At 36.5% G+C, this 12,210-nt stretch overlaps 1 protein-coding gene across 7 annotated transcripts in view; it reads left to right on the top strand.

The window, feature by feature from the left end:
- Positions 1 to 12,210, top strand: part of FRY (FRY microtubule binding protein) — a 2,210,679-nt gene that overhangs the window by 1,663,279 nt on the left and 535,190 nt on the right. For all 7 annotated transcript variants that reach the window (XM_044073229.1, XM_044073230.1, XM_044073228.1 and 4 more), the window contains exon 31: positions 5,156 to 5,327. In XM_044073229.1, the coding sequence (XP_043929164.1) occupies positions 5,156 to 5,327 (172 nt within the window). The remainder of the gene's footprint in view (positions 1 to 5,155; positions 5,328 to 12,210) is intronic.

Here is a 12,210-nt window from a genome sequence, read left to right as displayed (position 1 = left end):
AGAAAATCGAAAACAGTTAACACAATACCCTGACCCCATGTGGAAAATGGAAAACAGTTAACACAATACCCTGACACCATGTGGAAAATGGAAATGGAAAACAGTTAACACAATACCCTGACCCCATGTAGAAAATGGAAAACAGTTAACACAAGACCCTGTCCCATGTAGAAAATGGGAAACAGTTAACACAATACCCTGACCCCATGTAGAAAATGGGAAACAGTTAACACAATACCCTGACCTCATGTAGAAAATGGGAAACAGTTAACACAATACCCTGACCCCATGAAGAAAATGGAAAACAGTTAACACAATACCCTGACCCCATGTGGAAAATGGAAAACAGTTAACACAATACCCTGACCCCATGTGGAAAATGGAAAACAGTTAACACAATACCCTGACCCCATGTGGAAAATGGAAATGGAAAACAGTTAACATAATACCCTGACCCCATGTAGAAAATGGAAAAGAGTTAACACAATACCCTGACCCCATGTAGAAAATGGGAGACAGTTAACACAATACCCTGACCCCATGTAGAAAATGGAAAACAGTTAACACAATACCCTGGCCCCATGTAGAAAATGGAAAACAGTTAACACAATACCCTGACCACATATAGAAAATGGAAAACAGTTAACACAATACCCTGACCCCATGTGGAAAATGGAAAACAGTTAACACAATACCCTGACCCATGTAGAAAACGGAAAACAGTTAACACAATACCCTGACCCCATGTAGAAAACAGAAAACAGTTGACACAATACCCTGACCCCATGTAAAAAACGGAAAACAGTTAACACAATACCCTAACACCATGTAGAAAATGGGAAACAGTTAACACAATACCCTGACCCCATGTAGAAAATGGAAAACGGTTAACACAATACCCTGACCCCATGTAGAAAATGGGAAACAGTTAATACGATACCCTGACCCCATGTAGAAAAATGGAAACGGTTAACACAGTACCCTGACCCATGTAGAAAATGGAAAACAGTTAACACAATACCCTGACCCCATGTGGAAAATGGAAATAGAAAACAGTTAACACAATACCCTGACCCCATGTAGAAAATGGAAAACAGTTAACACAAGACCCTGACCCCATGTAGAAAATGGGAAACAGTTAACACAATACCCTGACACCATGTAGAAAATGGAAAACAGTTAACACAATACCCTGACCCCATGTAGAAAATGGGAAACAGTTAACACAATACCCTGACCTCATGTAGAAAATGGGAAACAGTTAACACAATACCCTGACCCCATGAAGAAAATGGAAAACAGTTAACACAATACCCTGACCCCATGTGGAAAATGGAAAACAGTTAACACAATACCCTGACCCCATGTAGAAAATGGAAAACAGTTAACACCATACCCTGACCTCGTGTGGAAAATGGAAAACAGTTAACACAATACCCTGACCCCATGTGGGAAATGGAAAACAGTTAACACAATACCCTGACCCATGTAGAAAATGGAAAAGAGTTAACACAATACCCTAACCCCATGTAGAAAATGTGAAACAGTTAACACAATACCCTGACCCCATGTAGAAAATGGAAAACAGTTAACACAAAACAATGACCCCATGTAGAAAATGGGAAACAGTTAACACAATACCCTGACCCCATGTAGAAAATGGAAAACAGTTAACACAATACCCTGACCCCATGTAGAAAATGGGAAACAGTTAACACAATACCCTGACCCCATGTGGAAAATGGAAAACAGTTAACACAATACCCTGACCCCATGTAGAAAATGGGAAACAGTTAACACAATACCCTGACCCCATGTAGAAAATGGGGAACAGTTAACACAATACTGTGACCCATGTAGAAAATGGAAAACAGTTAACACCATACCCTGACCCCATGTAGAAAATGGAAAACAGTTAACACCATACCCTGACCCCATGTAGAAAATGGAAAACGGTTAACAAAATACCCTTACCCCATGTAGAAAATGGAAAACGGTTAACACAATACCCTGACCCCGTGTGGAAAATGGGAAAAAGAGGGACGATGATGATGAAGGCCCTGTTTGGGGATACTGTGGTGAAAGATGTTCTCTTAGTTGAACTGAACTAGGTATGTAGCTGGGGACTCTATTCCACCTTTTACCAAAGGTGGATCACTTCTTACCAGCTACTGAAGTTATGTCTTCACCATAATGCCAGATTTGTAAGAAGTATGTTTATCCTTCTTAACATTCCCCACCCAATCATCTTCCTGCCAATGCCTGGAGCAAGCAAGCCATCTTTACCTCACCTCCTCCTCCAAGCATTCCTAGAACACATGGGACTGGTATCTCCCTTTCTAAGATATTTATATATTCTTTTTCATAGAGGATTACCTGGGGGCAGTTACCTTAGCTTTATAAAGGTTCATGCACCAAGATGAACTGGAGGTTTTGGAGCTGAGCAGCATGATAGGAGCTGGAGGGGGGGGCAGGTTGGAAATTTCCAAACAGTTCTATGATCTGTGTAGTGTAGTCCCACTCTCACTGAAGATATGTGCCCTTCTTGCATACCTAGTATTATGGTAAGTACATAGCCGGCCTTAGGCATAGGCGAACTAGGTGGCCGCCTAGGGTGCCACTCTAGCAGGGGCACTTTTTCAGTATTTATTTGAGTAGGTAGACCAGGATGGCGGCACCAGGTAGTGTGGTGGGGGGTGCTGTGGAGCCCTTTTGCCTAGGGCACCAACTGACCTAAGGCCGCTCCTGGGTAAGTACATCGAGTTTTTTTCCTTTCAGTTTAAATGAATGAAAGAATGAATGAATGAATGAATGAATGAATGAATGAATGAATGAATGAATAATAGGTCTAAAATTTAAGGAAGCAATGTAAATGAGCATGGAGATATTTGGTAGCTTGCTACTAGAAGTTAAACTGGGTTACATCAGTGCAGAAAAAACTGAAGACGTATCTGTATACCCCTACTTTTAAGACTGAATACAGTGAGAACTAGAAAAGTACATAAAACGGGGTCTGTTTGGTATAATATTGGTATAGGAAGGTTATTTGACAAAAAGAGGTGCATAGAAAGAGAAAGAAGACATTGTTTGGTATAATAGTGAAACAAGCAGATTGTATAACAGGAAAAGTGTTTGTGATGGTGTAGGAAAATCTAGCACATATAGCAGCATGTTTACGAATGGCGAATTTCTGAAGCGAAAGGAATAACTATTGCACATATTTAGAAAAGCTACGGCAAAGGTTAAAATGGTACTTGCACACACATAAGGGAATTAGATACAAAGATGGGAACCAAGAAAAATAGCAGAATGGTTTGTTTACAGAAATAACGTTATTAATCCTTTGCTTATGTTATTAAAATGTTTAGAAGAAATTGGGATGTTCTGTTACTCACTTATTCAGTACATCTTTAAAAGAGCAGGAAGTGGTTTACGATTAGAGGAAAGTAGGCAAGTTCCTGGCTTACATCTTTAAAAGAACAGGAAGTGATTTACGATTACAGGAGAGTTCCTGGCTACAAGGGAATAAATAGGAAGCTGCATGAAAAAGTTACTAATCTAATGTCCATCATCTGCAAACTTCAAGCAGTTTGTAAACAAAAATATAACACCAGTGAGAATTAAAGACAGAATTGATATAACCACATACATTCACACTAATGTCAAGCAGTGTTTATTTAAACAGCATATTCATTTGTGTAAAGTGCCAAGTGAAAAAAAGTGTATGAATTTATTAGTAGATAGATCATCTGGATGTGAATCACACATTTAATTTGTTAATGTATAGACCCATGTTTGAAGCATCGAAATGAATTCATTTGTATGTTAAAAATATATAGGTGAATATCACAGGAAGTTTTTCAATAATCATCTCTGGTGTACTTAGATAACATGAGTTATAAATAGGAACCAAGGAATGTAATTCACTGAATAACTAAACTACACAGGTTAATATATGAGTAAATGTTGTTGATGACACTCAAGTTATACTCACTTGCATGAACAAAGTACAGAGATTACTAAATATTGTGAACATGCATAAGCAGTTATGGCATTATAGCTAGATGAAACGAGACAAACAATAATGTCAGACTACCACAAAATTGAGGTAGAAACTTATTACAAGAATATAAACCTTGTGATTCAGGGAGATTCCCGCTGCCAGCGGTAATTGACTAATGTAAATCTGACAATTAGGGTGACGATGAGAATCTCTCCTTCTGAAACAAAGAAAAGCTACAATCATGAACACTTCATTAGCAGTTGAATACCAGGTTTCTAAGTCTAGCACTGCCCTATCAGACCTGACCATGCTGTTCTCAACCAGCACACTTACTTCATTAGCTCAGGTACCTTCCAACACACACAAACACACAGACACACAAACACAAGTCCACTCAGCCACAAATAAGTACCTACCTGCTCATACAAATGAAACCAATCACTCACGCACCCATATGCAGGCTCACACACACACACACACACACACACACACACACACACACACACACACACACACACATGCGGGTGCGAGCGTATCCACACACACACACCTCTCAACACCTACCTGCAGTGACGGTATAAGCTTCAGCCATTCCACAGGGGTGAATGAGTGGCAACTGTCAAAAGATGTCATTCAAATTTTATATAGGTAATTCTTTACCATATCATTCAGTGCCAGCATCATTTCCATGGTACAGCATATGGCTAACTTGCATTAGCTGGTCCCCTTGACTACCACATTTGTGCAGTCTGCACACACACACAAAGCACTAGCAAGAGATGAGTCCTGAATTATTCAAGGTTAAGCCAATGTGGAGCTCAACCCAATGTGAGAACCACCCCAATGTGGAAACCATCAAAGTTAATGCTTCTGCATCACAGTGTGCCTTTCTGAATCCAAGGCAAATACAGATAAAAAGCAAAATATGATGGAAATCTAGAGAGTATCAGAACAAATCTGACCTGAGTACTGTAAATTTAAGTATTTGTATGTACAATAAGCATATTTTAAAAACTTTGGAGACATGAAAATTATATGGTTGTGTGAATCAAATATCCCCTCTGCTGGCTTATTTCCATCTTAAGTAAAAGCTTATTATATACTTCAGAAAGTATTAATCTGTTATGTCATATTTTCTTTCTTCCTTCACAGATCTTAGAAGTTAAACTGTCTGCTTTCTCCAAAAAAGTATCGGAACAGAAGCCTGGCAGTATCCTACACGGCACACATGAATCACTCTCTCCAGTCTACAGTATATCCCTAGAACAGTTATCAAGTGAATTAGCAAGAATGTACCCCGAGCTCACCTTACCACTTTTCTCAGGTAAGTTAAATATATAAAAAATCCCAAAGGCAGTCAACGAATGTAGAAACAGTTTGAAGAACGACTGTAGACTGTATACAGGTACTCAAAAGGTACAAGCATCACTTGAATACATAAAACAATAAAAACTGGTTAGCGATTTTGTTTCATAATGTGTAAAACTTAATGGTCTGATGAATTTTTACACATTGTGAAATGAAAGCGCTAGCCAGTTTTTATTGTTTTATGTATTAAAGTGGTGCTTGCACCTTTTGAGTACTTGTATGCAGTCTACAGATTTCTTCAAGCTGTTTCTACATTTGTCGACTGCCTTTGGGATTTTTTATTTAGTTTTGTGAGTTTTTGGCTCGTTTGCATAAGTTAAATGTATGTTTATTACAGAAAAGTGTTTAATGCACAGCAAAAAATTATTGCATGAGGTATAAATCCCTCATATGAAATCAAGAACTTTGATGAATGTCCCACTGGAATAGTGCTGATAAATTATTAAAAATATTGTATCTATCACTTTTCTGATGCTTTTAAAATGCTTTTTACATAACTCCATCTCCTATTTTAGATATTGAGTAATAATGTAAAAGTACATCAGAATACAATACGTTTTTCTGTAAAACTTGCACATAATCAAAATATTAGTGAATTAGTTTCATATAAGTATGGTTAAAGTGCATCTTTCACAGCATTAATCGGTGTGTAGTTATCCCTTTCCCCACTGTTTGTAATAAGCAGTCTATAACCAGGAAATGGATGCAGTTATGCCAGAATTATGCTAGTGAGAGAATTATGGATTTTCAAAACCTAATTTCAAATTCCTTTCAGATTCTCTCTTTCCCACAGGAAATGCATTTGCCAGCAACATTACATTACACTCTTCTACCAGTTTTCAGTATTTTAAAGGTTTGTTTGCTGACAAGTGTGTTTTTAAATTTGTTAATTTTATAAAATCATTTTGGTGTTTTTTGTACGTGTATGCCAGAGATATCTAGTTTTAATAATGTGTTATTTTTCAGTCAGCATTTACTGATCTGAAATTTGGATTAAACTGTTCATTGTTATTTAAATTTGTCACTTAAATTACTACATCTTCTGTATATATATATATATATATATATATATATATATATATATATATATATATATATATATAAACCCCATGGAACAAAGACTGCGTTGGTTGATACTGTCTGTCCATCAAATTTGTAAAAATGTGCTGTATTAGCCTGGTATGCCCTCAAAAATAAGGTAACCCTTTTATGAGGGACAGTAGCAAGGCAGCTGGAAGAACATTTAAGTCAAGGAAGGTAATATGCATTATTGGCTAGACTTGCAATGGTCTGAAGACCGATTGCCTAGTGCTTACCTATGAACCTCTGAGGTACCATGTAATCTAGTCAGTCTGTTTATGAATTTTAGGAATTGTTGATAATCTGTTTTGGTTTTAATGAGATAGGTTAAACATGAGGATGTTTTTTACTGCTTAGCTTTCAAAAAATTCCATAGTTATAAAAAATAAGTAAATGCTAAATAAAATACATAAACTATTTATTTTTATCATAAAAATATCTAACTATGAACTCGGTTTAAGCTAAAAAATGATGGCAGTATTACGTTGCTCATGAATACTGTCTCCGTCTCAGAAGTGTGAGACCCATAAGTGTATAGTCCTAACAAGTCAAACAATAAACTGTGATTCAAACAGAAAACAAAGACTTGTGCTACACCTTCTCAGTAATTTTTATTCCTTCTGTACCCCTGCATATCCCTCCTATTTATATATAGAAAGAGAGGAGAATGGAGTAGTTGAACTTTCTGTAATTTCCTCACTTGCAGATCAGAGAACTCAGTCACTGGGATTTGGCTCCGTAAATATACAATTGGTAGTATTCTTTCCTGGTTTATTTACACCAATATTATTAAAATTCTTTGTGTCTGAATTTTTTTAATTAAAATTTTGTGACTGACTTCTATGATTAAAAGTGACGACAAGACTTTAGTTTAATCAGTTAGTTTTGTCCATTGTGGCTAAGCTGGGAAAAAGGTAAATGTCATTCACTTTTATGTATTATAGTTCTCTATTTTTGAAAAGTCATATTGCAGTGGATAATATTTTATTTAAATGCTATATATTTCTTACATATATGTTACTTCTTTTCATCATTGTACATGGAACATAGTACTTCTAAAGTGCTTAGAAATTGAGCTTTTAAATGATTGACTTATTTTATTTATTTATTTATTTATTACACTTATTGACCTGTAATATATAACCAGATAATCCCATTTTAAGGGATTCTCAGGGAGGAATGCTGCAAAATATGCAATGATAAAGTAAAATACAGTTTACAAAGCCAACAACAATGGCAATTCATAAGGTCATATAAATAATTAAGGAAAGTAATGAAGCAATACAAAATATTTTTGTACATACTGTATTCACAGATCAACAGTTGGAGTGAGAAGACAACCATACAAAGTAAGGTGTCAGTCATTATAAATGTGCATACCTCATACACAAGAGAGAGTTTATTGGAGTGATGCAAAAGACAGTAATAGTTTAGAACTATAGATTAGATTATAGAAGACCCATAACATGTAAAACGGTTATGTAATTTAAGTAATTCCAAATAATTCCAAAGCTGGTGGGAGCTTTGGTGTACAGCATTCTGACACATTCCTCAGTGTCTGATTCCCAAAACATCCCATGTAAAATGCATATACAAAAACATATGTGCTTTTTACCTGCCTGGGGGGGTCTGCATGAAAAAATCAAGGCAAGTTAAGGGACTATATGTCTTGGTCATACTATGATGATATCCAAGGGTCCACTATTCAGGCTGTTATCCCTACAGTAAATGAATGGGTGCTATAGGAAGTTAGATAGACTCCCCCCAAGGACCTAGAGTCAGTTGGAATGAAGCAATGCAAAGAAATGCATGATAGTGTACAAGAATGAACCTCTGCTGCCAATCTAATACCTTCATTTCTTATAGAGAAAAAGGGAAATAAGTTAAAATATTATGTATGTAAATACACAATACCTCATAATGTGGCTTTGGCTTCATATATACATACAGTTTTCCTTTAAAAGACAACATGAGCACCATATTTCAACTTTTTCTAAAAACTGAACAGCTATAGAATTAGCAAAAGGCATACAATGCAAGAAAATCAGTTGAAGTTAAAGGATTTTAGAGAATGGGTGACCAGTACATCTCACGCTGTTTGGAGAATGAATGTTCTCCTGCAGGTTCTTAATCTCCAGGTAATGCCCACTGAAAACCAAGTCTGCTGTTTCATGGCCACCACTATTTTAGGCAACGTTTTTGCTGCTTAGCGCGTATAAAATTAAAAAAAAAAAGAACATTTTAAAATAAAAAAGTGTGTGTATATCTGTTTATGTCTGTGTGTGAGAGTGTATGCGTGTATGAGAGTGAGAGAGAAATTAATCGAGCTATTATTTTATAGTCGCTAAGCAGACCTTTTGATGTTTGGAGAGTGTAAAAAGGTAAATGAAACAAAAAAGTATGTGTGTGTATGTTTCTGTCTGCGTGTGTGAGTGAATGCATGTTTGCTTGCATGAAAGTGGAAGAGTATGTGTGTGTGTGTGTATATGTGTGAGAGAGCAAAGAGTGAAAGTGATCGAGTCATGGCAAGAGCAGCAGGTTTGCATACCTCTCAACCTCTTACTTCACGATATCAGGATAAAGCCTAAAATAAATGGTGACCAAAGGCTCAAAATAGGAACAGATTTTAAATAGTGCTGTTGTAAATTCTCAAAGTTACTTGACTACATGAACCACCATATAAAACTTGAAAACAAAAAAGAAAAGCTGGGAACCAACTCCACAGAGCACACTTTAAGACCAAATCAGTAAAACACATTGAGTGTTTTCTTCCTTGGCAAGAACTTCTTCAGAAGTGTGCTTTGCAGAGTTCGTTCCCAGATTTCCTTTTTCATTTTAAAGTTACTTGAATAAAAGGATTTGTGTTAGCATGCATTTTCTGAAGCCCGAGTGTGTGAGAGTGTGGGAGTGAGATCGACCACTGGCAGCAGCAGTAATGAGGTCTGCATACCTTTCAACCTCTTAGCCGAAGAAATCAGGATAAAGCCTAAAATAAAGGGGGAACAAAGGCTCAAAAACAGGAGCAGATTTTAATTATTGCTGTTATAAAATTACAAATGATTGCATTTTCTGAAGGAAATAAAGTCTGAAACTCAAAGTTGTGTCATTATTTAGTAACTTCAATCCCCAATGGCAACAAACCAAACATTTTAGAAGTAAGGAATTAAAAAATAAAGTAAATAACTGTATATATATTTTTTAAAAATGTTATATTTTGGATGTAAAATGCTTCCTGCGAAACCATTTGCATATATTACAACAAGTCTGAAACAGGTGAAGGAACTATTTTACATCAAATATATATATATATATATATATATATATATATATATATATATATATATATATATATAAATTAGTAGTTAAAAATAAATAAATAAGTAGATAAGACACAACAATTTTGCATACAGACCATTCTCTAAGTATATTAATGCCCTCTAGGACATCTCTGGCCTCAGAACACCCCTGGGTGGGCATAATTTGCAGAATAACATGCACCCTGTTGGGGATTATTGCTTGTGTGATGTGCTTGGAATATTCTTCAACAAAATTAATGTTGTACAGTCATCATTGCAGTTAAAGGCTCAATATCACTATTTATTGACTTTGAGGCTGTGTTAGGAGCATCTCTAGACTTCTAGGAGTGCCAGCCTCACAAATGAAACCAAAACATTTTCCCATATACACATATCCAAAAACAAACAAATGCAAAGCATAACAAATTTGGAATTCATGCAGAGTTTAGATGATTGCTTTGATAGCAGATATAATTCAAACACGTAAAGACAATGAAGCAAACATTTTTATGAGTCCCTGGATATAACACAAGCTGGCTCTTTATATTTGTTTTGATGATGGGTGGTTCTTTTTGCCATCCTGAAAGATACATGATAACAGATGTATCACGTCTTTAAAATTTTGAACAGGCAGAAAAACATTTATACCTAGAATGGTGTAAGGCATATGTCTTAGAAACAAAATAGGAAAACCTCAAGTGAAGTTGTACTCTAAGCCCTTTCTTATTTGCATTGGTGATGGACAGGTTGACAGACAAGATCGGGCAGGAGTCCCAGTGGACTATAATGTTCGTGAATGATAATGTGATATGTAGTGAGATTTGGGAACAGGTTAAGGAGACCATGGAGAGGGGGAAATATGCTCTAGAGAGGAGAGTAATGAAGGTCAGCAGGACTAAGGCAGAATATGTGTGTGTGAATGAGAGGGAGGAAAGAGGAATGGTGATGATGCAGGAAGTAGAGTTGGCGAAGGAGGATGAATTTAAATACTTGGGAACAACAATTCAGAGTAATGGTGAGTGTAGAAGAGAGGTGAAGAAGAGAGTGCAGGCAGGGGTGGGATGGGTGGAGAAGAATGTCAGGAGTGATTTGTGACAGATGGGTACCAGTAAGAGTGAAAGAGAAGGTCTACAAGATGGTAGTGAGACCAGCTATGTTATATGAGTTGGAGACGGTGGCATTGACGAAAAGGCAGGAGTCAGCGCTGGAGATGGCAGAGTTAAAGATGTTAAGATTTGCATTGGGTGTGACGAGGATGGACAGGATTAGAAATTAATATATTAGATGGTCAGCTTAGGTTGGGTGGTTTGGAGACAAAGCCAGAGAGGCAAGATTGCGTTGGTTTTGTCATGAGCTGAGGATGGATGCTGGGTATATTGGGAGAAGGATGCTAAGGATGGAGCTGCCAGGTAAGAAGAAAAGAGGAAGGCCTAAGATAAGGTTTATGGATGTGGTGAGAGAGGACATGCAGATGGTTGGTGTGATAGAGCAAGATGCAGAGGACAGGAAGAAATGGAAACAGATGATCTACTGTGGCAACCACTAGTGGGAGCAGCTGAAGAAAAAGAAGCAATACATTTAAAATACTTTGTTTTTCTCTTTAAGATAAACATAATTTTTTAATCATACTAAATATTTTGTATCTATCATCTTTGCCATTATTTCTGTTAGCATTTTTATGCTGTTACCAGGAGGTGAGTAAAAGTAATGAATGTCTTTTCTTACAACTCCACCTTGGACCAAATAACTTGATTTGGAATATGTTTCAAGTCACAATCTTTTTATATAAATGCATACATTTTATCATCAGCTGCTTAGGAGTAACTTTTATTTTTTTGTAGGTTCATCAGGTCCATGATTACCTTAATTAAGTTTTGCATAGTATAATACTACATACTCATCTTTATTTAAATATTAAGCAAAGGGATGGTGTTTTTTAATGGATTTTGGTGTAATGTAGTTCGAGCAAGAAACACGAACTAACTCTGTAACAATAAGTAACATATCTGACATCTTCTGGAAAGACGGAAAAGACCACTTCTTCATCATACTAAACCTTCACCACCACGGGGATGAAGGTTGCAGGTGGTCTGAGGGCTGAGACTTCCTATACGTGACAGTTATAAGAAATCATACTGAAGTCTACTTGTTTTCACTGAACCCTTCAGTCAAAGCACTCTGTCCAAAAGACAGGGCGGTAAGATTAAACAGACTGAGTCTTGCCTATTTTGCTACATTGATAGAGTGGTGGTAGAAGAGATCTATGCATAACTCAACCCTTTTCTCTAAATATGTTGTCTTTTCCTGTCCTTTTCTGCATAATAAACATGCATTACTTTATTCAGATTATATTATATGTCTTTGTATAGCTCTTTTAGAGAATCAGGTGACAATGGAATTCAAAACATATAAGGTGATAATTAACAGACTGAAGAAAATTGAGTAGATACAGGTATCTTCTAT

The sequence above is a fragment of the Protopterus annectens genome, chromosome 5.part1 (genome assembly GCF_019279795.1).
Source record: "Protopterus annectens isolate FY-2018-M chromosome 5.part1, PAN1.0, whole genome shotgun sequence".
NCBI lineage: Eukaryota > Metazoa > Chordata > Ceratodontiformes > Protopteridae > Protopterus > Protopterus annectens.
The sequence above is the reverse complement of the archived record's forward strand: the minus strand, read 5'-3'. Positions and strand labels throughout refer to the sequence as shown.